The sequence below is a fragment of the Fonsecaea monophora genome, assembly GCF_001642475.1.
Source record: "Fonsecaea monophora strain CBS 269.37 chromosome Unknown Scaff65, whole genome shotgun sequence".
Taxonomy (NCBI): Eukaryota; Fungi; Ascomycota; class Eurotiomycetes; order Chaetothyriales; family Herpotrichiellaceae; genus Fonsecaea; species Fonsecaea monophora.
The window spans coordinates 25,921-53,328 of NW_019173996.1; the positions used below are offsets into that span (position 1 = coordinate 25,921).

General features: G+C 52.4%; 11 protein-coding genes across 11 annotated transcripts; 7 read left to right on the forward strand and 4 right to left on the reverse strand.

The window, feature by feature from the left end:
* Positions 1-329: 329 nt before the first annotated feature.
* Positions 330-1,474, reverse strand: AYO21_07919 (hypothetical protein; the record flags this gene model as incomplete). The annotated part of the gene is made up of 3 exons (XM_022657871.1): positions 330-769; positions 832-1,341; positions 1,405-1,474. 3 exons carry the CDS (start codon positions 1,472-1,474, stop codon positions 330-332), a joined length of 1,020 nt encoding a protein of 339 aa, XP_022509765.1.
* A 518-nt stretch (positions 1,475-1,992) lies between these two features.
* Positions 1,993-3,594, forward strand: AYO21_07920 (hypothetical protein; the record flags this gene model as incomplete). The annotated part of the gene is made up of 2 exons (XM_022657872.1): positions 1,993-2,340; positions 2,401-3,594. The coding sequence occupies 2 exons, from the start codon at positions 1,993-1,995 to the stop codon at positions 3,592-3,594; spliced, it is 1,542 nt and encodes a 513-aa protein (XP_022509766.1).
* Positions 3,595-4,630: 1,036 nt separating this feature from the next.
* On the forward strand, positions 4,631-6,796 carry AYO21_07921 (hypothetical protein; the record flags this gene model as incomplete). Its single annotated transcript, XM_022657873.1, has 1 exon — positions 4,631-6,796. One exon carries the CDS (start codon positions 4,631-4,633, stop codon positions 6,794-6,796), a length of 2,166 nt encoding a protein of 721 aa, XP_022509767.1.
* Positions 6,797-7,892: 1,096 nt separating this feature from the next.
* AYO21_07922 (hypothetical protein) lies at positions 7,893-9,608 on the forward strand (the record flags this gene model as incomplete). The annotated part of the gene is made up of 1 exon (XM_022657874.1): positions 7,893-9,608. The coding sequence occupies one exon, from the start codon at positions 7,893-7,895 to the stop codon at positions 9,606-9,608; it is 1,716 nt and encodes a 571-aa protein (XP_022509768.1).
* A 459-nt stretch (positions 9,609-10,067) lies between these two features.
* AYO21_07923 (hypothetical protein) lies at positions 10,068-10,985 on the forward strand (the record flags this gene model as incomplete). The annotated part of the gene is made up of 1 exon (XM_022657875.1): positions 10,068-10,985. The coding sequence occupies one exon, from the start codon at positions 10,068-10,070 to the stop codon at positions 10,983-10,985; it is 918 nt and encodes a 305-aa protein (XP_022509769.1).
* Positions 10,986-11,424: 439 nt separating this feature from the next.
* AYO21_07924 (40S ribosomal protein S9) lies at positions 11,425-12,246 on the reverse strand (the record flags this gene model as incomplete). The annotated part of the gene is made up of 4 exons (XM_022657876.1): positions 11,425-11,842; positions 11,937-12,035; positions 12,114-12,132; positions 12,201-12,246. 4 exons carry the CDS (start codon positions 12,244-12,246, stop codon positions 11,425-11,427), a joined length of 582 nt encoding a protein of 193 aa, XP_022509770.1.
* Positions 12,247-12,546: 300 nt separating this feature from the next.
* Positions 12,547-13,316, forward strand: AYO21_07925 (hypothetical protein; the record flags this gene model as incomplete). Its single annotated transcript, XM_022657877.1, has 4 exons — positions 12,547-12,612; positions 12,675-12,761; positions 12,868-13,027; positions 13,153-13,316. 4 exons carry the CDS (start codon positions 12,547-12,549, stop codon positions 13,314-13,316), a joined length of 477 nt encoding a protein of 158 aa, XP_022509771.1.
* A 1,254-nt stretch (positions 13,317-14,570) lies between these two features.
* AYO21_07926 (hypothetical protein) lies at positions 14,571-18,852 on the reverse strand (the record flags this gene model as incomplete). Its single annotated transcript, XM_022657878.1, has 3 exons — positions 14,571-17,614; positions 17,764-18,563; positions 18,611-18,852. 3 exons carry the CDS (start codon positions 18,850-18,852, stop codon positions 14,571-14,573), a joined length of 4,086 nt encoding a protein of 1,361 aa, XP_022509772.1.
* Positions 18,853-21,016: 2,164 nt separating this feature from the next.
* On the reverse strand, positions 21,017-21,946 carry AYO21_07927 (hypothetical protein; the record flags this gene model as incomplete). The annotated part of the gene is made up of 1 exon (XM_022657879.1): positions 21,017-21,946. One exon carries the CDS (start codon positions 21,944-21,946, stop codon positions 21,017-21,019), a length of 930 nt encoding a protein of 309 aa, XP_022509773.1.
* A 1,473-nt stretch (positions 21,947-23,419) lies between these two features.
* Positions 23,420-25,321, forward strand: AYO21_07928 (hypothetical protein; the record flags this gene model as incomplete). Its single annotated transcript, XM_022657880.1, has 3 exons — positions 23,420-23,828; positions 23,887-24,704; positions 24,755-25,321. The coding sequence occupies 3 exons, from the start codon at positions 23,420-23,422 to the stop codon at positions 25,319-25,321; spliced, it is 1,794 nt and encodes a 597-aa protein (XP_022509774.1).
* A 475-nt stretch (positions 25,322-25,796) lies between these two features.
* AYO21_07929 (hypothetical protein) lies at positions 25,797-27,150 on the forward strand (the record flags this gene model as incomplete). The annotated part of the gene is made up of 4 exons (XM_022657881.1): positions 25,797-26,011; positions 26,170-26,411; positions 26,490-26,867; positions 26,975-27,150. The coding sequence occupies 4 exons, from the start codon at positions 25,797-25,799 to the stop codon at positions 27,148-27,150; spliced, it is 1,011 nt and encodes a 336-aa protein (XP_022509775.1).
* Between the last annotated feature and the right edge of the window lie 258 nt (positions 27,151-27,408).

Sequence of the window (27,408 nt, forward strand, 5' to 3'; positions counted from 1 at the left end):
GAGAACGTATTGGATAGAGTTGAGTGTTGACACACACCATTTTCGAGCCTCTGGCGGTGAGAAATGCTTGATCGAGAGCCAACCGTTTCGCAGGCAGCAATGACGCCAAGGCATGCCGACCGTCTGAATCTGAGGGTCACCCCTGGTCGCCATTGTGAATCCGACCAGGATGTAGGCGGCTCTTTTGCTCCTGGTCACTTTTGTGGGGTTTTCGATCATTCGAATTCTCTAGTGTGCAAGCGTAATTGCTTGAGAGATGTCCAGCCAGCAGCTGTCAAATGCAAAAGGGAGGCGTGTCTAGGGGCCTCCCCCTATCCATGCTGAGGATGTTACCTCCTCTTTCGACGCCCTGCCTTGGTCACATTCCTTGCCGCATCCCTAGCGTCCTCGCCCCGTCGCTTGTCCACATCTTTCGATGCAAGAAGTTCTTGGGCGTCAGGCTCCAGTCTCAGGAATTCTCGGATCGTCCAATCAAAGACGTTGTCGTACTCAAACCCTTGCTGGCGGAAGAGATTGCTGAATACGCTCCGGAGGCGCTGATAGTCTGGTCGATCCTCATCGCGCAAATTGTGCACATAGTCGAAGTAGTCCACGAACTCGGTTGGCAGGTCTGCGCAAAGTTCGCTCGTACTGGTCGCCTGCTTTTTCTCCAGAACCAGCAAGTACTTGTCTTCCGGCTTTGCTTTGAGACCTTGCCAGGGAAGGCTTCCACGGAGGAAATACACAAGCATATAGCCAAGTGCTTCCAGGTCATCGCGCCGGGATTGTGCTGGCGAAAAGTGTCAGCTGGTCTTCTGGCACTTTCTAAAAATAGTCAAGATGTCGCCTTACGGATGCCTAAATGACCCCTGATACTCGCGTATCTGCATGTGCCTAGTAGCTGAGGAGGACGCGCTTTCACATCACGAGGAGGACGAGGTGGACTGTTCGAGCCCCATCGATCAGGGTGGCGGTAAATCGCAAGACCTAAATCGGTCATGTAGACAGTATTCCCTCGCTCACCCAGACCAAGGAGGAAGTTTTCAGGCTTGATATCCCGGTGAAGGTAGTTGTTCGAATGGAGACTCTCGAAGCGACGGAGTAGTTGATCGGCGAGCATTAGCGTCGTCTTCAGCGAGAATTGGTTGCCACAGTATCGGAACAAGTCTTCCAAGTTTGGCCCGAGTAGCTCAAAGACCAAAATGGCAAAGTCGTCCCGATCTCCATGCCAGTAGACCTCAGGAAAGCCAGCTTCCCCAGCAAGGGACCGATAGATGCGCACTTCCTCGGAGAGAAAAGATGGCGCAACACTGTGATGTTCGAGTTTCATGGCCACTTCGTTGCCCGTTTCAGCGTCACGCCCTGTTTGAACGGAATGAGATTGCATTTCGAAGACATGGGTTTGTCAAAGAATTGTCGCCATACCAAGGTAGACATGGCCAAAGGAACCAGATCCTATTTTTCGTACCAAGTGGTATCTTCCGCCAAAGGCCATGTTATAGACATGCTGCATAAAGCTGTCCATCCTGTGTTGTGAAGGTCGTTACAATCGTCCATCGTCGACTTCGACTGAGGGTGTCTTTACGAGGTACTCAGTACTTGTGGCAGTTTGACCTTGGACGACTCGCTCCACTTTCTCCTGGGGCGCCTTAACTGTACGTGGTTAGGCAGCAACTTGCAAGGTACATAGATCGCACATGGTTGCCTAGAACCAACCCCGCAAGCCTGAACCTGACACGCTAAGGGTGGCACGCACAGCCCGCTAACGCGTTAATCTCTGATCCAATAAACCATTTCCTTAGCGCCAGAGGCTTGAAATCGTGTGTTAACCTCCCATCAACGCAGATACACGACTACAAGTCATACGGTGACTGGATGTGAAGTGCGGCATGCATCTCCTGCCACACCTCCTCTCAACATGCAACCTTACCTAGCCTGCCACCGCTGTTCGTGTCCTTCTTTGAGGCCACCTCCTCACACCTTTCTCCTCGACTCTTCGTCCTCTCTTCACTCATGTTCGCCCTCGAAGAACCCGAGTCGAGAAAGCGACAGCGGTCCTCACAAGGGCCCGCGGATCTCGAGGCGGAGCCGGTAGCAAAGAAACAAAAACCTCTGTCGGAAAGCCGTGACCTTCGTTGCCGTGACCTACGTTGTCGTCGTCCTCCCAGCTACTGGAACACGTTGTCCAAGGTTCATTTGACCCGCGGCGCTCTCTGGGAGTTTGACCGCTGGAGCATTGAAGAGAAGGTTCAGTCGCCTTGCGCACCCACGTCCAAGGTCGAATATCCCACAGGACGTGCTGGCCTACGGCTCAAGAGATTTGCTCGATGTGGGGGACCTGATCTTTCACACCTTCGAGGGGTTTGTCTTCTCCTCTGCCGACATGAGCCTGTCTCGGAGACTGACTAGAGTTTGTGACAGCTTGCCAACTTGCCGCTTTCGATCCACGACAGGATGAGCGACCATGTTAGCTCCCAAAGCCGGAAACGCTCCTCAGCCTCGTCGAAGTCGAGTGACTTAGCCAAGATGACCTCTCCTAAGATCACACCTTATAGCGGCAATTTTGAGCAAAAACTGATTGATACTTGTATCTATCCCGATGACCACGAACATCCAGATGGACAGTTTGCGCCTGAGCCGGCAAATTTGAGCGATATTCAGGCCGCACAACGGGTCCCTCGACCGTCTCTCTCACCATCGCGATTTACAGAGGAAGATTTCAGAGCTTTCAAGCGGGCAAATGCAAGAGTGAAAGGCGAGACTACTGGGATTCATAATCTATTCCCTTTGATCGCCGGAAACGAAGCAGCCCATCGTTTCGAGATGGACCTGTCACTAAGCAACCTGCAAGCGTTCGACAGAGATCTCAGTGACCCAAAGCCCGACGTCTATCATGGAGTGGCACTATCGACCATCCACCCGCGGGTGCGCGCTGACTTGGGGACTTACATCATTCCATCGAAGGTCGACATAACTCGTCCGGCCGCTCCGAATTTCTTCGTCGAGGGCAAAAGCGCTCAAGGACGATCGGACGTGGCAAAGCGACAGGCACTGATTGATGGAGCTGTTGGAGCGCGAGCCATGCACGAACTCCAGAATTACAAAGCTAAGGAGCCGGGATATGACAACAAAGCACGAAGCTTCAGCGCAATATACCAGGCAGGCGTTGGTGTCCTCCAGACATACGCGCACCATCTCACAAAGCCTCCAACTCCTGGAGGGAATCCTGAGTATCACATGACTCTAACTGGGTCCTATGGAATGACACACGACAGGGAGACATTCGTCAAAGGAGCTACTGCGTACCGACGCAGTCGAGACCTAGCAAAGACAGAGCGGGACAGTCTCATTGCCCATGCCAATCGGGTGGCCCGCCAGATGCCTGCGCCCAGCACCAAGACACGCTTGACGACCAGCCACAAATCCCAGTCAACGGGCCTTGTCACTGGATCAGACTCCTCCGAAGACGAGCTGGCCCTCAACGAAGTGACCCCGGTCAAGCGCCGAAAACCAAGTGCAGCGTCCGTGAGCTCCGGTTCTGCAACTGGACGAGATGGTCGCTCTGCTTCTGGGGCCTCTATGGCTATTAACAGAGCACCCTTGGCACCTCCATAGACTATCATGTCGCATCTAGACGCATTGGACGACCTTCTTTGGGAATTGAACTACCCACACACGGAATGGAACGCACACATCTTCATTGGAGAAAACCTTCAGACCTCTCCAGGTGATGCCAAAGCGTGCAGGACTCGGGACAAGGTCGTCAGACACGCCCCATGGTTGGAGTTACTTCAGAGCGGATGCACTATAGACATTGCCCGGGTTGGATGTAAAAGCGCAACATTTTCGGTTTCAGCTGCTGTGTTTAGGACACTCTACAGGAAATACTCTGATGCTCGTCCTACGATGGACAGCCTATTTTTTCGACACCTCGAAACCATTTAGATGAGCCTTAGCAAATCTGTCAACAAATAGAATCAGGCTCGTTTAGAAAAGTGTATACGGGCAAGACGGCCATCTCGGAGACGGTGAAACACAGATTCAACTGATTCGCACAGGTGCGATGTTCCTACAGGTGACGTGGTGGCCGTAAAATACGTTTCCTCTTGTACTGGGCGGTCCTGCCGTTTCGGGAAAGGTCGAGGGCTGTGCGCGCCGCTGCTTTTGACGGTTATAAAAACCCTAGTCCCCCGTCATCCGACTCTGTTCATGATCTATAATAATAATACCTCTAGCGAGGTTCCTAAGGGGACTGGGGGATCAGGCGCCCAATCAACAATCTAGAGGCTACTGCCAAGGGCTCGAAACCAGAATGACACCCCTTTATCGTATCAGCATAAGTACAGTCTTGACAGAGCTTGGTTGCCTAGGCGGTCAGCCGCATCATACTCGCATTGCCATGCACAATCATGCGGAAACAAGAAGGCTAGAAGTCGGCCTTTGAATTTCATTGCTTTGTGACAGTTGCCAAGGCGGGCCAAGTTACATTCGTTTACGACTTCACTTAGAGTGACAGCCTTATAGTATTCGGCTTTCTGAGTGCTTGACCAGCTCTATCCTTTCCTGACATACGCCTAGACTTACGCGGCCATATTGCAGTCAGTGCCCCTCATGGTGTCCCGCAAAGTGCCATTGGTGCCATCGCTGCATGATGTCGGGTAATTTTTACCAACCTCTGAATCGTTCACGACGCGAGATACGGCTCATACTCCTGCACAATGATGACCAGGGATTGGAGAGTCGAGATTCACCCAACAGCCCACTGCGATGTCAATTGATTACGACTTCCTTGACGTTTTATGATACAAAGTTTGATATCGATGCTAGAGAAGTACTTTCGGCCGCGTCACCGCAAATCAATGGTCTTTATACATTATACGCCCTCTACAAATTGTTTCGTTTTGCGCAACGGAATGTGCCGCGCATTTTACAGCAAAAGCCTTCCAGGTTTTACGCCCTTTCTTATGTCTGGGGAGATCCGACACGCTTGAGCGACATTGAGGTCAATGGCCAAGTCGCACGGATTCCTGAAAACTTGGCAGAAGGACTTCGAAGCATTCGAGCAAATACGAATATTCGCGTCATTTGGGCTGACGCAATCTGCATCAATCAGCAGGACAACGAAGAGAAGTCATGGCAGATTCAGGAAATGGCGACAATATACAAGCGTGCAGCGTGCGTTATTTCATGGCTTGGACGCGGCACTGCCGAAAGTGACTTGGCTTTCGCTGCATTGCGGAAGTTCAATTTCGGACATGGTCCGCTTCTCAGCAGACTTGTTGATCAAGTGAGACCTTGTAGCATCGTCGTCGCAGCTATTGGATATGCCATCTTAATGATCCGGGAAGGATTTATGCTTCCGCATGCTGGTCTCGGCTCCTCGCGGACATTTAGAAAAATTGTCGCGATTTCGGAAGACGCTATATCAACGCTTCTCAAAGATGTTGAGCACCTGGATGCTGTCCTTTCTCTGGCAAATCTCGTATATTGGTCACGGATGTGGATATTCCAGGAGTTTGCTTGTGCTCGCAAACGGTTATTTCTTTGTGGCGACAGCTTGACCGACAATCTCGACCTCGCCCTGGAAAGTGTAATGCATTGGCGCGGTCTCTCAGGAGCTTCTGGTGAAAGCAAGCTCCACGCAGCTTTACCTCCGATGATTACAGCAGCAAACAACCTAGGGTTCCGAAGATGGAAGTGTTATTTAGGGCCAAGGCTAGCGTCAAGGATAGGGCCTAAGGTTTGGCAGTTGCTCTCGAGGTATCGGGAACATGATGCTCCCGTCCTTCTGAGCCTGTTGCGACAACTCCATTTGCTCCACGCCACAGACGCCCGAGATCATGTCTATGCACTTATTTCAGTGGCTGCAGACCGGCGGGAGTTACACATCACTCCGGATTATGCTAAATCAGTTGAAGTCGTCTTCACAGAAATCACATCAGCACTGCTTCGGCACGGCAACTTGGACACTCTGCTTGACGCAACAAGATCGGAACCAAGACCTGACCTGCCTTCATGGGTCCCATACTGGTCCAACTTGTCAGAACCGGGTTTTGACCCGCATCTTTATCGTTTACACGGGTCAAGTAACTGGTGTCAACGCTGTGCTGGCCTTGATACGTCCCGCTTTCCTGACCTAATCCATCTGGATGGGTTCATTGTTGATGAAATTGTACTTGTGGGGGACACTTACAGGGGCCGAATCTCTCGCAACAGCGATGGTCCGAACGAGAAGCCATTAAAGCTTCTCAAGTCATGGTTGGATTCGATTGGGACTGCCATTTGGGACCATGATAGGTATGTTAAGGATCAAAACGAACAGGAAGCTTCTGCAAGAGAACGCATCACCGCCGATCTTTTGCTTACAGCAACTGTCGGCCTCCCAGCCAAGACTGAACTAGCTCTACCAATACTCAGTCTCACGGGCCTCCTTACGAACCTCGCGAAATCCACGCGGTTGCAGAAGGAAGTTGTACGGGAGTTGACATTCCCAAAAATCGAGAGTGAGGAGATCTGGTTGGCGCAGTATGTCACGAAAGTGGTGAAGCTACTCTCGTCTCCAAACGCCGCTCAACCATTTCGAACCTTGACTGGATATTCTTGCCTAGCCGCCCACGACAGATGTCGAGTCGGAGACCTGGTGGTCATCATACCAGGAGTTGGAATACCTCTGGTGGTCAGAAACACAGGGGCAGACTGTACTCCTAGTAGACATATCTACCGTCTGATTGACCAAGCGTATGTGCATGGGATCATGTACGGAGAGTTCTTCAAACAGAAACCTCGTCCTAAACTTGAGAAGTTGGCGCTCCTCTGAGTTTAGGCTTCAGACGAGATCATCAATAAGTGCGAGCCGATGTCTGAAGGGTACCCGGTCTGGACAGAACCTGTGTTAGAAGAGCTAACCGACGAACAGCTTCTCGACTGTCGTGATGATGACAATCTAAGTTTCTCCGATGTAGTAAAATAGACCAAGACCGGGATACTTCTATTTCTACTATATTTAATCTCTTCCAGAACTCCAAACATCCCCCCTCAACTCCCGTAGATAGTCATGGTGGAAGAAACGTAGACTGATGGCGAAGAACTGACCTCCTGTCCCAGCTGCTGGTCCCGTTGTGCTTCACGACCGCGGTCGGACGATGTTCTCCGAACACGGAGTAACTCTGCCATGCACGCAACAAACCATCGCAGATCTATCGCGCCCCTCCAATTTCGCTTCCGAACGACTTTCCATATTGCCCTGGTGAGTAGAGTCAGTAGTCCTTTCACCACTGAATTTCTCAGAACTTGCCGACAGCTGCTCGTCTCCTCCAGGTTTCGATCTTCCAGTCAATGTTCTGGAGACGAGACGTTGGCGAGCGGCACATAGCACCAGAAGCGGAATAGTGGCTTGGCGGTCAGGTCAATGGATCGCCGGCTACATGGGCTCTGATTGGCCTACAGTCACAAATGCCAAGGCCGAGGGCCAAGGCTGAATAATGATTGCCAGAGCCCCAGCGGAAAGCGCTCACGCTCTCCAGTGCTACAAGGCGAGGTTGTGGCGGAGCTGCTCAGTGTCGAAGCACTGAGACTTAGGATGGCCCATTCCTACATTCGACGAGCCAGTCGGAGGGCACGCTACAGGTCGGCCAAGGCTCAGGCTCGACGCGTGTGGCCCCCGATCAGACTGCCAATATCAACAATCCGCCCTGGGTAACATTCATGTCGACTTGGCAGTTGCACTGACCTTCACCCAGGTTGATCGACGGCGGGGAATACCTAAGCTTCAGCCGTGGACGACGTCATGCTCACTTTTCCCGCTTCCCGCAGCTGATTAAAAGCTATATAGAGCCTCGTCTCGAGTGCTCCGACCCCATGCATCACCAATACTTTCCTCTTCTTGCCTTTTCCAAAAAAAAATACCCTAGAAAATGTCATCAAGACTTGCATTGACGGTACTGAGCGTTTCCGCGGCTGTCGGCGTCCTGGCGCAAGGTGGTGGGCAGACCGGCATTCAATTTCAGCCCTGCCCAGAGCTGAACGCGAACATATCTGCACTGCTGGGTGGCGGAGGCTCAGTCTTTGACTGCGCTACACTCTCGGTACCCCTGGACTACACGGATCCTGACTCGGGTCCGCTTGACCTCCGGTTATTCAGAGTCAATGCCACCCAAGAACCGGTTTTGGGATCCGTCCTGATCAATTTCGGTGGCCCCGGAGGCACGGGCGCGGAGAATTTACCTACGGTCGCTGAAATCGCGCAGAGTGTCATTGGGCCGCAGTGGAATCTCGTATCCTGGGACCCTCGTGGAACTGGTTATACTCTTCCGTTCACCTGCGATCTTGATGCCTTGGCCGCGGCCCCAGCTCCAGCTCAGAAGCGCGATGTTGGCACGCTAATCAGCACCAATGTGACGGAAGTCTTTCTTAACGTCGGATGGGACTACGCTGGTCAAATTGCAGACTACTGCGCCGGACAATCGAACGAAACGGGAACACTCATCGGGACAGCATTTACAGCCCGAGACATGATCGAAATCGTCGACGCTCTTGACGAAGACGGCCTTCTTCGCTACTATGGCTGGTCGTACGGCACGGCGCTAGGATCCTACGTTGCTGCCATGTTTCCCGACCGCGTTGAGCGCATGGTTCTGGATGGCAACTTGAATCCTCACGACTACCAAGCCGGCCACTACGGAGAATTCGCCCACGATATCGACGAGGCTTTCGCTGGCTTTCTCCAGACATGCTTCGACACCGCCGACAATTGCGCGCTATACTCACTTCTTCGACCGAACACAACACAAGATCTCCTCGATGCCATCAACGCTGTTCTGATACCTCTCGCTGAGAATGCAACTTCGAGTCTCGAAGGCTATCTTACCTATTTGGGGGTTAAGGGGACTTTCATTGAGCCGCTTTACTACCCTTCTACCTGGCCCACTTTTGCAGAGACGCTCGCCAGCATCATGAATGGGACCGCCAGCGCGCCCGCCAATACAAGTACGCCTGTGCCTTACGGTCTGGCCAAGTATGCCGTGATTAGAATCCGCGCGAGTGACGCCACATTCATTGCCAACTCGAGCGACGACTACCTTTCTCAGGTCAAATACCAAGCCACCGTCAGCCCCGGCTTCAGCGACGCTTCCTATTTCAACATCTGGCCTTCTGCGCGGTGGCGCATGCACGCCAGGGAGCGATATTGGGGGGATTTCCGCGCCACGACCAAATCCCCGATCCTGTATGTGAACGGCGAGTTCGACCCGGTGACGCCGCTTGTCAACGCGTACAATGGCAGCGCGGGATTCACGGGCAGCGCGGTGCTGCCCCATAGCGGCTACGGTCATGGTGTCTTTGTCAGCCCTTCCGCGTGTGTATCCAGACACGTTCAAGCCTATTTCCTCAACGGGACGCTTCCCGAGGCAGATGCACATTGTGAGCCAGACTTGGACCCCGTCGAGCTATGGCTGTCGCGGGTCCAGGCGTCAGAAGCGAACTCTACGGCTAGCGGCAACGACACTGACGATGGGAGTGGAAATGGTAACGCCACAGCAAACGCGTCCGAGAATGGAGCGAGTCGGGAGAACTCACGTACTGTGTACACCACGGTGGGGATGCTGGCGATAGCAGCTCTGATTTTGTTGTGATGCGTGTTTGTCCGCTGTACATGTACCCCTTGCTGATTGTGGGATGGCATGGTTGCGTGATGTAAGAACAAAGTGGAAGGTTATAGCCCGAGAAACGAGAATGGATGCTCTAGGTGATGGGGATGGGGCCGACGTAAGAAGGGACGTCTGTCCCCGCTGGAGCAGGGAGGAAGGAGAGGGATCTTGGCATTGAGGAGGGAAGGAACCTCCCAAAAGCGGCGGTGGTGACCGCCAAATTCGGCGGGAATTTTTTCTTTGCAAGGACCAGTCCACGCGAGTGGCCACAGGGCGGCATCACCAAAGTCCCGATGTGGGGGTGGGTGGCTAACTCATCTTGGCATCTTGATGTTTACCTTTCCAGATTCATCTAAGTACCTCGACCTGCTCGAAGACGCCCTAGGTACCATAAAACTACATTCTGCACTATCGCTCTGAATCGTCGACTGCTGCTTTTGAATAATGGACTCGATGGACTATCACGATACTCTCGAAGCCCTTCGTGCTCAGCAAAATGCACAACCGCTTTCAATCGTCGCACTCGCGGAGCCCATTACCGCGTCGCAAACACAACCTCTACCCCAAAAGCGACCATCAGGCCTACACCCACGTCCCTCCGACACCCTGTCCACCTCGACCTCGGAGACTGAGTCCAACCTGCAGCTCACGCCTGCCACGCTCCTCGCCGACCTGGCGCATTACAAGGACCTGTTCTCGAAACTGCGCTTCAGCTACCTCGAACAGGTCACCAAGGAGAAATACCTGCGCAGCATCGTGGGGGACCCTCCCCTCGTCGTGAGCCATGAAGACAATCTGGTCCTGGAGGAGCGGCTCGCCGTGATGAAGAGGGAGTTGAAGGCGAAAAAGGACGAGGTCGACGCCTTGGTCAGGGAGATGGAGGGGCGGGCGCGGGATGTCGCGCGCGCGTACGAAGGCGTCAGTAAGGGCATGGACGTACTGGAACGGGTTCCTGCGGAGATCGAGACGTTGCGGGCCGAGGTGGAGAGGTTACAGGCCGACATCGCGGTTCGACGGGGTCACGACGGCGCGGATCCGGGAAGCGGTGATCCGAGGATGCACCTCTCGCTCGCGGCCACGGAACAGGCACTCAGGGAACAACGAGAGCGCAACGCCGAGATCGACAGGGAAATCGCGGAGCTGCAGAGGCTGATGCCCGCAAAGGTGCGCGAGGTCGAGAAAATGGACCGTGAGCTGGTCGATTTGGAGAGGAGGCGCAACGAGAGCACAAAGCTGGCGATCGAGGGGAGGAGGAGGCGCGAGCAAGGGGGTAGGGACGAGGTAGAGGAGTTGGGAAGATGGTATAGAGCCAACGAGACTGTCATGAAGGGATTGCTGGGAGTGTCAAGGACCGAGTCTTAAACGCTAAGGGAACGAGAACACATTTAGACGTAGAGACGAGACGAGACGAGACGGGACGAAGGGCCGACTTTTTGGATGATTGCTGGCGTTTACTGGTTAGATGGTGGCACACAATGATACCCAAGGACAAGGAATGGGAATGGAAATGGGAATGCAACCAAAGATTTCTCGTATGAGGAAAACCTTGTATCGCTCGCTCGCTCGCTAGCTTAGCTACCTGGCGGAATCAACCGCTGGCGTGCTAAAGTTCTTGACTTGACATGTCGTCAATTGGGTTCAATTGGGCTTTCCCCTTTGGTGTCACTGAGATGGCTTAATTTTGCTTTGAACAAAAGTGCCTCTTTGACGTTACATGCCAACACTCCCATCAACATCTGGATAGTCGAGTCGGGCCGAGATTGACTGATCAGTCCCTCATCCGTCATGTTGGTCATATGATCTACTCCTCGTCCTCGCCACCTTCCTCGCCGTCCTCATCCTTCTTTTCCGCAGCCTTGGCCTTCTTTCTCCTGACGCGACCAGGGCGGCCGCCACCGAAGGGACTCGTCAACGCAAAGTCAATGTGCTTCTGGCTGTCAAGTCGCACGACGAAAGAGGGGACGTTGACGATCTGCTTGCCGACGCGGATGTGTCGCTGCTTGATCAGCACACGGGCGTGGTGGATGGACTTGGCGAGACCGAGTTTGTAGACGCAGGTTTGCAGGCGGCGCTCCAAAAAGTCTTCGACCTTGAGGGCCAACACGTAATCGAGTTTCATGCGCGATTCGTCGAGCACACCGACACGCACGAGACGGCGAATGAGGGCGTTGCCTTCGAAGAGTCGCTTGGGGTCCTTTTCGTCGAGGGTCAAGAGTTGACTACCAGCGAAACATAGATGTCAGTAAAATAACCTTCTCCAAAACTCTCTGCTGCAGAAGGGGAGACTCTAAAGCAGGACTGGTGATTGCATACCGAGCAGCACGTCGAATCTTGGACAGCGTGAGCATGACACGCCAGACTTCACGCTTGTTGCGCAGGCCATATTCGCCCACAATCTTCAATTCCGAATCACTAGCGGACAGTCAGAATATCTCAGACATGAAGCACAGACAAGCTGGTGCTCAGTGGCCAGGATATTAATTAACGTACAGACGGGCAGACTCGAATGCTGTTTTTACAAAGTCAGCCTGTTATTCTCTTTCGGACACGCAAAGCACGGCATGGCACGTCACTTACGTCGACGAGGGACCTTGTAGGTCTTTGAGTAGGAGCGCGGCGCCATGATTGCGATGTAGACGGCGCAATCGAGATGGTCGTCGCAGGTGAGAAGTCGTTGGGCGGTTGGACGGTTATTTTTCGTAGAGGAGATACAATTGAGGTGGGCTTGTGTCTGGTGCAAAATTGGGCGGATTTCGAGTCTTGGCGTGGCCGCACAATTCGAATTTCACCCTCCGCGGCTTGGCATTGATTTTGGGCAACTGCGCCTTTGAGCCCACCACACCAACATTGAACAGTTCTACAATCCGTCTCGACAACCAGATCTTTTCCTTGCCGACAAGTCGCCTCGAACTCATCTGTCACAATGGGTCACTCTCGAGGTCTCCGGTCTGGCACGCGCTATGCGTTCAGCCGCAGCTTCCGCCAGAAGGTACGAATCAGACAGAGAATGTATGCGAAGAAGCTGAAGGACTGACGGTGTGAATTTTACAGGGCATGATCCCTCTCTCGACGTACATGAAGACATACCGAGTCGGTGATATCGTCGACATCAAGGCCAACGGCGCAGTCCAAAAGGGTGTATGTTGTGTCCCCTTGAAGCGAACTTTGCAAATGCCACCCGGCAGTTTTTACCCTCTACCACCCACGACCGCCGATAACTGATCTTTGTTCTGGAAAAATCTAGATGCCCTACAAGGTGTACCACGGCAAGACTGGCGTCGTGTACAACGTGACCAAATCCGCCGTCGGAGTCATCATCTACAAGCGTGTCGGAAACCGATACATCGAGAAGCGAGTCAACGTCCGCGTCGAGCACATTGCCCATTCGAGATCGAGAGAAGAGTGTAAGTTTCGCCTACCTCGCTTTCTACATATCCATTCGTGTAGCGACCTGGATACTCTTGTGGAGGAGTCTTGTGGAATCCGATTGAGGTGGTCATTTGCTGATGTGTGATGTGAATATATGCAGTCTTGAACAGAGTCAAGTCGAACGCCAACCGCCGCCGCGAGGCCAAGGAGAAGGGCGAATCCGTGCAACTGAAGCGTCAACCTCAAGGTCCCCGAAAATCCCACGTCGTCGAGTTCACAGGTGTCGAGAGTCTTGCTCCTCAACCATACGATACGCACATCTAAACGGGGAGAGACTGGGTTTTGCGTGTCCTTTTTTTTGCCATGACAGGCCAGGACGGGTCCTGACTCGACGAGATGGGTATGGAACGGGGAAGTGAAATAGAGAACTTCAAAAAGCCATGGTTTGTGGAGGTAGCAGAAAGAGAGAGTCCCAAGGACGAAAAACCAGGTCCTGCCTGCTCTTCTCCCAGAGGCTATGTGTGTGGGCGGCTTTGACACCCCGAAAAGAGAAAATTCCGACAGAGCAAAATAATGGCCAAGGGTCTTTTTCCTTTTCCTCCATACCTACCTACCTGCCTACCTGCCTCGATATGCTTCGTGCCTAGGAGAAATGACAATCAACTTGAAAACTGTCAAAACAGTGTCGAAGGGATGGCGCATGACCCTGAGAATGCGATGCGAATGTGACTGCGAGTGCGACCGCGACTGTGAATTCGTTGAAGCGAACCTACCAGTGTGAAACAACGCAAGAGGAGAGAGAGAGAGAGGCCTGCCATTGCCTGGATCATGACCAATTCTCTCTTCCCCCGGATCGTGTAACTTTTGCGCCTGTCTGTCTGTCTGTCTATCTCCCTACCCCCGTGTGTCCTTCGACGTCCTGTACAAGCAAGCAAGTCCCTCCCAGGGGTGGTTGACACGGCACAAAATCTACCAACCAGGTACCGTTGAAGCAGTAAACTATCTCGGCCTTGCTTGCTTGCAGTGTTGACTCGTAGCGGGATTGCTCGTTCAATCTTAAGAGGGAAGTCATGTGTAGTCTCGAGGAATTGACTGGCTGGCTAGCTCAGCTCTCAACTACCTGCCTATAGTCGCAACGTCACGAATCCTGGTTTTCTGCACCTTTAGTCGCCACGGCCGCCATGAATTCCCGGGTCCCAGGTGAGACGCAGGTTACTCCTCAATCGCCATCGATACCGTGTCGTGGCTCGCACATCCAGAAGTTGTCCAATCACCCACATGTTGACGGCAACGTCTCCTTCCCCATATCCCGGATAAACTGGTGTAAAACGCCACGCTATGCCTTTGGGTATCATGCATTTCTGAATTCAGTAGATATGAGAAAAGCCCCAATCCCCCCCAAACCCCTGATTTCATCACTGGTCGGTCACGACCGTCGTTTCGTGTAGGTCGACACGCATGTCTGGAAAGGGAAATAAGCGGAGAAAAGGAAGTGAGGACCGCCAGCGGAGAGAATCACATTCATCATTCGACATGCTGGCCCGCGGGTTTCGTCGTGATTCTGAACAGACGTCAGATCTAGAAGGTAAAGTCATCCTCATCGCCACTCTCCACCCCAAAGGCGCGAAGCTCTTCCTGTGTCATCAAAACCGGGTCTTTGAGCGGCAGTTTCTTGTGAACGGCAAGTGGATGGGTGTTATTTGAAGTCGGCATGCGGAGGTCCTGGAACCGGCCCGTGTCATTGGAGCTGGAGATTCGGGAAGATGGCAGGACCTGAGATGCCAGACACTCAGGTGAAGGAGGAGGGTCGATATCGTCTGAGCTGGTGGATGCACTCATGTTACTTAAAACCACAGAGGGGACGTTGGAAGAAGCCATCGAGCTGATATCAGACACGGCTTGATCGTCCATGTTTCCGAATGCGTCGAGAACGTGTCGTTCGCCAGGCGAAGGCTTTGCTGTTGGGTTTTCCCTTAGAGGAGGTGGTGGCATCGTCCCTGCGCGTAACATTTCGTTCGGTAAAATTTCTGACAGAGCCTTGTCCGCGCACTCCGTGACAGGAATATACGGATCAGGCAAATGCTCCCCATGATAGGTCCATTTGCGACCAAATCCTTCAAGGAAGGGGTCAGTCTCCACTTGTGCCGCATCGTCACTACGCGTTGACCGTTGATCAGCAGTCTGCAATGCCTCGCCTCCGTCATGCAGAACTGTGTTCCTTGCAATTTTCACCAGTGTATCCTGAAGAACCCAGGGGAAGGATATAAATGGCATTGTCGAAGAAGCCAAGCCTGGTATATCTGAATTAGCAGTCTCTGAGTCATCCTCTTGGACGTCTTGCTGGTGTGTTTGTGCCTCTCGAAATTCGTCGTGAGTGACATGATAAGCTGCTATCGCGAATGGCTTAAGCTTCTCAGTCTCATGTCCTCCAGCCTCCTGGCAGATTGCTTCGTAGTATTGGTCCTTCAAAGTTTTGGCGTGCTGTCCAATCTCTTCATGGAACTTGAAATCTCTAGACACTTTGCTGTGATGGAGTACAAACGTAGACCAAACCTCAAACTCGGAACCAATTTGATGTTGAGCCATGATGCGCCGCAGACTCTCATCGTAACTCTTTTTCATATTGCTGACAATATCTCTGATCTCATCTGCTGGTGTATGCATGAGGATTCGGGGGTCGAAATTCCCTGACCAATGCGGCTTAAATTTCGCTCTCTCAACTGCATCGTACAATTGACCTAGAATCTTCTTAGAACGGTATCCCCCCGTTCGCTTCTTTTCCATGAAGTGAGGCCAGTTATTTCGTTCAAGGTCTCGACTCATCTCGGCAGGGATGCCGGTCTTGGGATAATCAACAGCCAACGAATGGAGCTCGACAAGCTTGAGGCATTGCTCGCTGTTGATTCCGTCATGGAGGTAGTCAGCAGCTGCGAGATGAGCATTGGCGATCCTTCCGAGGAAATCATTCTGCATGTAATCGTAGAAGAAATTGATAATATCGTCGATAGATATCTGCTCTTTCTGTATTGGCTTCGGAGCATTATAATGAAAGGGTTCGGCATTCCATTCCGAAGGAATGAGATCTGGGTCCCAGCTCACAATGTAGTCATCTCCGTCGAGATCACCGCCTGAGCACATACTTGGCAAGTCACGATCTCCAGTCGCTGGCATGACCACCACATCACAGTGATGGTGTAAATGTGGCACATCAATGGCTTTGACCACTCTTACATCACCTCGGTGCAAGGACGGATTTCGGGCAATGATACAAATTCCTTCCACAATGCGGCGCACTCCCTTTTGTTCCGGGTCGGTGTATTGGATGAAGACCTCTGGCAACGATCTCTCCTTCTCCTGTTGGCTTGCGCCAGGTCCAGGCTGCATATCATTGATGTGGCCACGAAGTGTCCTAGTTTCATCGACAACGCCGAGCACGAAGGCTCCTTGAGTGATGGGGATCTTCGCTTTCTCCTTCAGGTACTTCAAGGTCCAGGCCCTCCAAAGCCGTATCAGAGACGTCACAAAGGGTTCATGGATGTGGCTGAACCCGGCCTCTATCAAGGAAGCGATGCTCAGGGTGATTGAATTGGGGTCAACGGTGGCGCGCAACGCTCGCAAGGCAGCTTTGTCATCGACGAGAGCGGCGTCCAATGCCTTTATGCAGTCCAGTTGCTTGTGCAAGAATACGCGATCAGGGACGCCGAGCGCCGAGAGCACCAAAATGATCTGACGGTTGAGGAATGGTTGCCAGAATTCCGACACGCGAATGATCTCCAACTCATCGGACTCACAGCTGAATTTGTACTGACTCGGACGGATTTTGATGTCAACGCCATTGAGCTTGGGATCCACCGCCAGGACGCCCTTACAGCCACCCAGTCGAAATTGGAATGCTGAAGGCAGGTGCTCGCCACCAAGTTTGAGGTTAGTTTTGACAAGCTGAGCAGCAAGAGGAGAGATTTTGCCCACTCCATCGGTGAAAGTGTAAGGACCATTCACGATGTCCGGGATCGGGTCTCTTTTCCAACTATTTCTGCTAAGCACCGGAACTGGTTTCGTAGTAGAAAAGCACTGGCCCATTCGCGCGGCTCGCTTTGCGACAACCTTTTCGTGGTCAAAAGTGCCCATTTCTCTGCGAATACTGTCGGCGGTGATGACGGGGTTCTGTGAGGCAGCGAAGAAGTATGCTCCGTGTTCTCGGAGCTGTGAGTTGCCCCACGCGAGAAACTCGTAATGTCGATCACCAAGAAGAATACCATTTTTCAGTGTACGACGAACTCTCTCAAAGACGAGCTTCATCTTGCCATTTGTTGCGGGATAGAGCCTTGTTTGGCCCCTATATGGCTCATCTTCGAAGCGGACCCGAAGAAATCGATCGCTGAAGCGCCTATACTTCCGCACAATACGATTGGTGATCTCGACGGACGGGGTGTGAAAGAGGATTCGGGTTGCGGTGACCGTGGCATGGTATATCTCCGCGCAATTCACTGGCAGTGGACGAGCACGGACAGGCTTTGAGTAACGAAGATCGGTAAAGATGGACATGGGATCGTAGACTCTCTGTTGGTGTGAATCGACATGAACGAGCATCTGCTTCGCACGCTCAGGTCGCATTGCTGTAGCTGTCGCAGGAACTTGTCGTCCAAACTGTACTCATTGAGCCAGCCTTTGGAGATACAAACTTCAAGTTGATATCTCAAATCGAAACCAAGATATGGCAAGGAAAGCTGGTCCGAGAGGGATTGAAGTGAGGAAGTACCACTCAACATACGCCAAAGAGGCGCCACGCCACTTTGGCCTGATACGACCCTGAACGAAGGATCACGAGTGATGCGTATGTTGAAGTCTGCCAGAGCCTTAAGGAAGAATTCCAAAGAACTGTCGGGGCGGTCAGTGCATGGCTTGATAGTGACCCGGAAGGTTGTCCAACGGCCAATGTCAATGCTGTTGTAGAGCTTTTGCACTGACACAGGACTGCTGTCGATCTTTGTGTATGTTTCCTTTTCGTCGACAAGGTCGGTCTGTCGAGACCATGTATCATCCGCGGACCATCTGTATGACTTCGGGTCGTGGCTCAGCTGCATGGCCTCCTTCAGTTGCCTTGAATAGCAGGGCGGATGCTTTGCATGGATCACCAATGAAGACAACACTCCATTTGGAACCTTAGAGAGAGAAAATTGATCGTCGAGAGCTAGAAAGAATCGGTAAACTCTTTCGCTGGTCTTGCCCTTTGATTTGATCAGCACGGGAAAGTGGACTTCCAATTCTAGGCGTTTCAGATTGAGAAGCAGTCTGACACCGCCACCATGAATTTCGGACTTGCTCGCCTTAACGACCATCAGTGACGGATTTTGAAGATAGCCGAAGTCGATCGAGTAGCCTAACAAGGTCATTTCGGACGGATATGTCAGGCCAGAGTAAGCACGACTCTGAAAGACTTGAATTGTGGGTTGGTTTTGGGACAAGTACACTCTGACTCTGTTTGGTCTTTCACCATCTTTGCTTCGAAGAGGGAAATCAATGCCATGTTTGTACGCCGGGTCCCATGGAGCTCTCCGAACGGGCGGGGGTCTGTGACTTGGATTAGCAAAGATTTTCACCATCATAGATTTACCTACTTGAAAACAACCTGAGCAAATCTGGCGAAGTTGCCTTGACGAGTCTCCTCGATGCGGATGTACTCTAGTCTCCCAAAGCGCTGTAGATTCTTATGGATATCGTAGGTTGTTGTACCGTGGGGCAAATTAGGAATGGTTGCTTTCACCGACGGCCAGCTTCTCCATTCTTTCTCAGCGCCGTTTTGGCGCGTCACATCACGGGTTCCAGGTCTGTTCAGCGGGTATGGAGGTCGTGTGTTCATCGTGGCACTCGGAGGTATAAGCAAAGGCAGCTAGCCATAGTCTAAGACAGAGGGGCGGTCAGGCTGAGACTTCGGGGCTTGAAGGTGAGGCCAGAGGTCCGGTGGGAGATAAAGCGCCGATCACTGGATGAAGCCTATTATTTCGACCCTTGAATGGCCTATCGAGGTGAAACTAGATCGATTGGGGGAGGCGGAAAGTGAGGCCAGTAAAGTGAGGTCAACCAGGTGAGCCTATGACGGAAGCTGATCGCTAAGCCAAAAATGAGGAGAGAGCAGAGGGTGGGAGGTGTTGTTGTAGAGAACTGGAGAAGGTGATCTGAAAAATTCATGAAAGGTAAAGTTGTAAGTATGCTGCACCAGGTGGTGTGGTGTGTTGGTTGTAGAAGTGAAAGTGCAAGTGATAATGGCTCGTCTGATGGGAGAAGGTGGAAGTGAAAACTGCACCCGGATGTGACGACAGCGCAGTTCACGGCCGAGCTTTGAAAAACAACAATTCCACTCGCCGACTGAGCTGCACTTTGCTCTGAATTGAGACCGTGATTGTTAATAGGACACCAAAGAGATCGGCCACCTCATCAGATGCGTCTCGTTTTCTTTGTTCGAGCGACATCAAATGGAAAGGCACATTTACCCGCATAAACGGACAGGGCAGCGACCCATTGGCTGCACTGGCAAACGACAGCAAACGAACGCACAGATGTTGTCCTATCCCATCCACCTCTCTGCAATGCGCCACAGAGCGTCTGTTGGCGGCACAAAACCACACGGTTCTCAGAAGAAGTTGTGTGCTATCGAAAAGGAATTAGTTCCACGCCAACGAAATTCGAGACGCCCGACCGTGCGGTATCAGCAGATCCCAGATCTCGGAAGGGATCCTCACCTTGAAACCGCGGGCACCAGTGCCCGATGCCGCCACCCATTTCTTGGCCAGATTAGGGCCAGTTCTAGACGGACGAGTTAAGGGCATGATAACCTAATACACCCGAGGGCAAATCGGACGGCTGCTGTTGCCGTAGTGGGGATATTGCTGAAAATCAAAGAGATGTGTAGATGTTCATGACAGCTGAGTGGCAGCTCTTTGAGAGCTCCATCCCTGATAGGGGAACCCCCTGTCGCCTGACAGACATCGACCCGCGGCTCTACAGCTGTTGGACTCCAGTCAGACCGCGTTTTTGCCACATGGCAAGATGGGACTGGGACCAAAAGGACAAAATACTTGTTTCTCTCCATCCACACGCATATTCCACGCTCAAGGTCATACGTTTCAATCCAGACAAAATTGCTGAGTCGTAGAGATGTTCCCTGATGTTGATGGGTAAGATATTACTCTCGATCTCTTGACCGCATGCAGTCTCCTCTTCGTATTGCTCAATATCCGCTCTCTGATCTGTTTCAAGGCCCTCCACACCTGCACCTTTTTGTTTTGACAGCCCTGATTATCATTGATAATACTTCGAAAAGAGGCGAACCCGAGGCTTCTAGGGAAGTTCAGGCAGACAGGTGAGTCATTGGTGCCCTGCCCCATAGCGCCAAATCCGTTGCCCTGGTGGCTGTCTCATGCCTATGTTATATTCTTCACTTCTGTTTTTTATCACATTTATAGTTTAATACGATTGATTTACACTGGCTATGTGCGCCCTAATTAACTAGCCCAACACACTCCTGAGAGGTCTAGTATATACCCAGTCTACCCTGATGTCTCATGGAGTTTGGAGTTGCAATCATTTAGAGTCTGGATACCCCCCCCCAAAAAGCGTCTTGAGAGCCAGGTTCTGAGCATCTATACAATATGTTGACTCGCCCGAGTACTGGACAGGAGGCCCAGCCACACCTTCGGTAGTCTCGCACAGATCAACAAGGCGGGAGTCCACGTGCTGTTTTCAGTCGCCTGTCGCGTTCATACTATGCACCCTCGCAAGAACCCTATCCTGGCCCTCCCACGGGGCTGCTCTAGTTAAGACTCACATCTACCACGGCCAGAATCGGAAATCATCAAAGCCGGTCCATAAATACGAAAACTCCAGGAGATATATGCAAGTAGTCCAAGGTAAGGCCATTCTGACTCGTGCATTCGATCCAGCTCCAAAATGACCCTCATTGATAGGTATGCCAGAGACGGAAAAAAGACGTTTATGCGCATTTCTCTAGAAAAAAGGAAAGAATCTCAATCAGCCAAGCTGCTGCCATTGCCGTTACAATGCGTGTTTGTTTCCCCTTGATAGACCGTTGCGCCAATTGGGTTCGCCTTAGAATGAGCCCATAGAATGTAAGCCGGTTCGGTGCCGTGGTTTCGCAGCGAGTGAGTAAACCCTGGTGGAAAGTAAAGACAATCCAGGTAGCCAACTTCTGTGTTGCCTTGACCGAGATTGACGACTGCTTTTCCTCCCGCAATGATACAGGTCTCTGACACTTGCTCTTGGGCGTATGGTGGTTGTTTATGGCCCGGCATGAGGACCGTCAGCCCAGCCGTAATCTTCTCGCTCTCGACCGCCAGCCCACGATTCAGGTTCTGGTACCCAGATGGACCCCCGATCCAGTTGACTGACCATCTAAGAAACTCGGGTTCCTTGGCGCGAGGTAGTGACCAACAAGGCTCCAGATCCTTTAGTGAGACGATCGTGATCGGCTCCTTGCCAGGCGCGTTTCTAATGTCCTCTTCCGTCGTACAGTACACCGTAACCCCCTTTTTCTCGACTCCATCGTGTAGCCAGACCATCTCCACATCTTCAGAGCCGCAATTGCGCACGCCGTGAGGAACACCGGCAGGAATGTTGATCAAATCCATGGGACCTGCTCGGTGAGACTTGCCTGTCCCATCGTACCCTTCCAGAAAGCCCTTGATGATGATATATATCTCCGTAACCTCGTGGTAGTGTAGACCTTGTTGCCGTTGTCCCACTGGTAGATACATGAATCCAACACCAATATCTTCATTTTCCACAGCTTTTCCGGGGCTGGAATTGATATAGCCCGCCGGTCCGCCGACCCAACTAATAAGCCATCTCATGGTGCCGGGGACTTTGGCTCCGGGGACGTGCCATGATGGCTCAAGATCGCTGAAGCGAACGAGGGATGTTTTTGCACCAGGCTTCATGGCTTGCTGTGTTCAGGATCGAATGGTCGTGGTAGGAGAGACTTGAACAACGCTGACTTCGTTCGCGCAACAGGGCGAGACCCAGGGAGAAGAGGTATCAAACGCTTGGATGTTCCCACGCACTAGGCAACATCCTGAAAGCGAAGGAAAGAACCCTTGCCGATATCGTAGCCGGGCATGTCAATGCTCTATTTCCTAGATTGCCCTGGTTCCAATCGCACCATTGCGTGAGCCTTGCGAGGAATGGGGATCGTTCTTTCTGAGGCGATGTCCTGTCAATTCCGAATTCCTAATACCGGAATTCCACATTCCGTGGGAAGGTTTTGAAAGGCCAACCCCTAGCTCGGTGGCAACCTCGGGCCCATCGTTTGGTGTGGTCAGGGTGGGTAGGTAGGTGGCAAGAGCTCTTGAAGACCACATGGCACTTCGCCTCGACTCGAGTCATAAGATGATCCTCCTGTAGAAGTGAAGCCAGATGGTACACTGTGGGCCAAGGGACAGGTTGGTTCAGCAGCCGCAGGGGGCGGCACCAGCTTTCAAAAGCAATGTAGATAGGCCCCCACACCCCGCACTTGGCGCCCCCCGGGGCGTGGACTGGCCTGCCAGTGCCTGCCGAACAGCCCGAATGCATAAAAACTTGGCCTGTCGACGTTGCCGCAGTAGTTCCTTATTGCTCCTGGAAGACACACGCCAACGTCAAACAGACCAGGCTGTATCCTATTACATTCGACCAAGAACTACCAGGCGCCATCACCGACCATCGTGCATGAGAGATGGATCAACCGGCCTTTCACCACACCTCTACAGGTCCCTTGCTGAACGATTTGGTTCCTGGCGCCGGCATTGGCGCAGGGACCGAGCTGCCAGCAGACGTCCAACAGACATCTATGCCCATCGCAGAGCCGACGTCTGCCTCCCGACTCCCTCCACCGACGCGCCGAAATAAGTACACGTCACGAGCTTGGTGAGTGCTGCCGGCCTGCTCGCGGATGTCGTGGAAATCTTCAAAGACTGACGTGGAATCCTTGTCTCAGCCTGAAATGCCAGCGACGGAAAGTGAGGGTTAGTGTGTTACTCATTGAGAAAACGCATCTTCGAACCTCAATGTGGCAGTATTACTGACAGGATGATAAGTGTTCTGGAGAACAGCCTGGCCCATGCTACCAATGCGGCCTGACTGGCGCCAATTGCGAGTATCGAACGGGTTCGCGTCGAAGGCACCGAATGGTAGACAGCTCAGGCAACGCCAGGCGAGTACCTCTTTCCTTAGATTTACTACATTCAAGGTCTTGAGATGAGACATGTTGACAATAAACCCCCAGGCCGAGCCGCTTGGAGAATGTATGCAATGCCGCTCCGGCTCCTCCTTCTAGCCCGCGTCATGGTTCAGTCCAGCCAGACTCGCTCTCAGCGTCAGGAAGCGCCCCAAAAAATGTGGCCACTCAGTCTGCGCCATCAGGTACTCAGCAAACCATGGATTTTGAAGCACGATTGGCGAGACTGGAGAAGGCTTTTCCACAGCAAGCGGAGCTACCTGACGGGGACGATGCTAGCCCTAGCGCAGGCTCAGATTGGTTATCGCCGTCCGTCGCGCAGAACGATCGCTCCTCCCTCCTAGAGAACGATCCGGATCAAATGGACGAGGCGATTCGCGGAGGGACGAGTGCCCGCAAGACAATAGCAGACCTTGACCAGCTTATCCCTCCAGACAAGTCAGTGGAACAGCCCGTGGCCCTAAACCACTGTCCTTTCGCACGTTACAATGCTTTCCCGGACTGTTGCGAGAGGGAATTACTCGTATGGACATCCCGCATGAATTACCGAAATCATGACCAGGACCAGAATACCCTGAGAAGGTATTTTACCTTTTTGAATCCGCACTGTGAGTTTTGGTCTCCAAGCATTCTATTGAGAGTCGACATGATGATTGACATATACAGACCCTTGCCTCAACGAAAGCCGCTTCTTTTCGGATTTGCAAACATATTCGACCAGCGATATCAGCACTCTTCGCAACCGAGAGGCACTCCAGTTCGTGGCTCTAGTGTATTTACTCGTGGCCTTGATGAAAATCCTCGAGGGCTATTGCACCGAATCATCGGCAATTCCGGGTTGGCAAGAATTCAATCGTGCTAGTCACCTACTTTCCCACAATACTCATATGGGAAGAGGGGATGTACAAACAGCCAATTGTTTCATCATCAAAGCCCTATACCTATTATACATCGAGGAGTACAATGCGTCGTACGAGGCGGTATCTCAGGCAGTCCGCCTTTGTTACCAGAACGGGCTGAATCGCCAATCGACCTGGAAGGACTGCACTCCCTTTGAGGTCCACATGCGACAACGCATCTTCTGGTCCATCTACTGCTTAGATCGTACTGTGGCACAGGTCAGCGGGATGCCTTACCTCCTTCGGGACACCGAGCATCGGGTCGACTTGCCCGCGGCTGTAAATGATCAAATGCTTAATGCTGGTGATCTCCTTCCCGAGGAAACCCCTGAACATTCTGCCAGTCCATATCAGCACAACATTGTGAGATGGGGCCAACTCAGCGCCGAGGTCTGGGACAAGATGTATGGTTTGAATGCCGAAAGCACCATCAGCGACGAGTACGTTGTGACGATGGACGCGAGGTTGATCCTCCTACGAGACAGGTTTCCCAAGCACCTACAATGGAGAGGCGAGCTGTCGACCTCCCCCGGCGCCAGAGAAACACCGCGGTACATCGTCCGGCAGGCGTACATTCTCCACCTGGTAAGTTTGCAGCATTCTTTCTTGTTGCAAAGTCTCTCTGACGGTCGCAGCGTGTCAATCATCTCCGACTCCTGCTCCAGCGGCAGTCGATGGTCGGATCTGATTTTCGCCAACGAGCTGCCGAGATCTGTTTACCCATTGCCAGCGATTCCATCATGACCATTTACAACACGCACTTTTCGAGTCTCCACCAAGAGCTTGAACGCTATTCTTCCATCACGTACCTGACGGGGGCTATGATTCCGGTGGCATGTATCATCTTGAAAGGTGGCCCGCAAAACAATCTGCGGGAAGATGCGATAAGCCTATATCAGAAAGCCATGATGGTCTTTCAGGACATCTCCTCGGGCTTTGCCCTAGCGCGGGCCATGTTGAAACGACTGAGGAGGATCGTGTCGGCGGTCGAGTTGAATATCAGGGGCAGAGACAAGACGGCGATGGTGAGCCAGACTTCGAGAGCGTTCCACGTGGCGGACATGGATACCAACATGGACAACTGTTTGGAGCTAAACCAATACAGCGTGAACATGTTCGATCTCCTTTACGATGCAACACTCGATGCGCCCTTGGATGACGCTGCGATATTGGAATTTCGGTCATTCGATCAGTTTGGTTGAAAGGAGGGGTTTGAGAGGGCTCTTAATGCAACAGCCAGCGCGTAACAGAAGACGGAACGATAATGTTTGTATATACCCCTGGTATATATGTTTCTACTCGCCCTTCCCTTTTATATGTACTGCATCTGGAATTTCGGGCCCCATTGTGATGGAACCAAATTATACAATTCCTTGAACCATGGCGGAATTTAACCGGGCGACACAATGCCGTCTCGGTAATAATGCCACCTGCATCAATCAATCCCCTGCCTCTCCCGCCAAAGCCCCGTCCGGGGCGGACACTATCCCTTTCATGATCACCCGAAGCAACCACTGGTAATTCCGGCGGCCCTATGTGGAAGTTCACATCTACAATATCATCTTAAAGGGCCGTCCAAATTTCACCAAATATACTGGATAGCATAGCATATATTCCGACTCCCGGTTAGAAAAAATAGAGGGACGTAGGCTAGAGACATCTCTGGCATAGTCAGCCATGGATCTCGCGCCGGTCTCCTTCCACGACCGAATCGACAACTTGCCCGATTTCAACGAGATCCCGACTCAAGAGGGGGTGCCTCCGTCGGCAACCTGGGGGCTATGGGACCGAGACGGCCAGAAGGATGAACTGGGGACTTTGAACCTCTTGACACCGGCAGTGATCAAAGAGGCGGCCAAGGAGATTCGTGAAGGTATCTCGGTGTCATTGAAGTGAGTGGAGAAAGACAAGTAGTTCCCCTGGGGTTCTTCGGACGGGTTGGCGTATAACTACTCAGTTTACCGGGTATTCCTTGGTGAACCGAAGAAGGTGGTCCTTTTTCTTTCAAGGCTGCTGACTACTTGGTCTCCTTGTTCTTCTCGTTTCAAAGCCTGGCCCTCGATCAACCTTCTATCGCAATATTTCGTCGCCAGGGCCTCCAACACACGATCCGGGACAACAGCACTTTTAGCTCATCCCAGAGCTTTGACGACACGGTTCTCTTCAACACCCAGGCCGGGTCGCAGTGGGACGGTCTCCGTCACATTGTCCATGATCACGGACTGCTCTACAACGGCGTGACCAAGGATGAGGTTCTAGGCCCAAAAGCAACCACCAGACTTGGGATACATAGTGCGTGATGAACCACCAACCTCTTCCCTCGTCTAATTTCAATCAAGCCATGGCTGACACAGAGGTTGTTGTCTCTAGAATGGCACGAAAAGGGCGGCGTCACCGGACGAGGCGTACTGATCGATCTGGTCAAGTATGCCCAGCGCCACGAGATCAAATACGACCCGACAAAATACTTTGGGTTCACGAGTCGAGATTTGGAGGTTGCAGCCCGTGAGCAGGGCCTCACGTTCAAACAGGGTGACATACTCCTCGTGAGAACCGGTTTCGGCAAATGGTACAACGAATGTAAAGATCCGACCGAGAGAGACGCGTGGTTCTTGGACGAGGCGCGAGAATCGGTAGGCGTGCAGGCAGACCATGAGACCGTCTCGTGGGTATGGAACCACCATTTCTCTGCCGTCGCTGGGGATTCTTTGGCTTGGGAAGCTATGCCCTTGCCCAAAGACAGTCCTTGTAAGTTCCTCCTCCCCCTGTCCTGTAGCGCGATGTGTACTCTACTTGAGAATGAGGAGCGAGAGATTGATACCTAAGGGGAAACTTGATGTTTTCTTTTTTATCAGCTTTTCATCAATACCTACTGCCCTCCTGGGGGACACCTATGGGAGAGCTGTGGGATCTAGAAGGACTGGCTCAGCGGTGTGAAGAGTTCGGTCGGTATTCGTTCATGCTGGTCAGTGTACCCTTGAATATCCCAGGTGGCGTGGGATCACCGCCGAATGCAGTGGCTATTCTATGATTGGGACACCAAGGGTTAGAAATCGGCGGCGAACTAGGAGAGGGCGGAGTGACGAGACAGTGAGATGGGTCGTATAGAGTGATAGTGAAATATGTGCATGTCACCCGCAAATGACTTTTCTCAATTGTATACAAGCCTCCAGTTTGATGAATTGTGTCCAGCGACTGCTTTTCTTCCGGGCCTGAGAAGCCGAACTTTGGGCCGGAATCCGTATCGAGTCGCCGGGATTGACGCCGAATAGCCAACCAAGGACGTTCT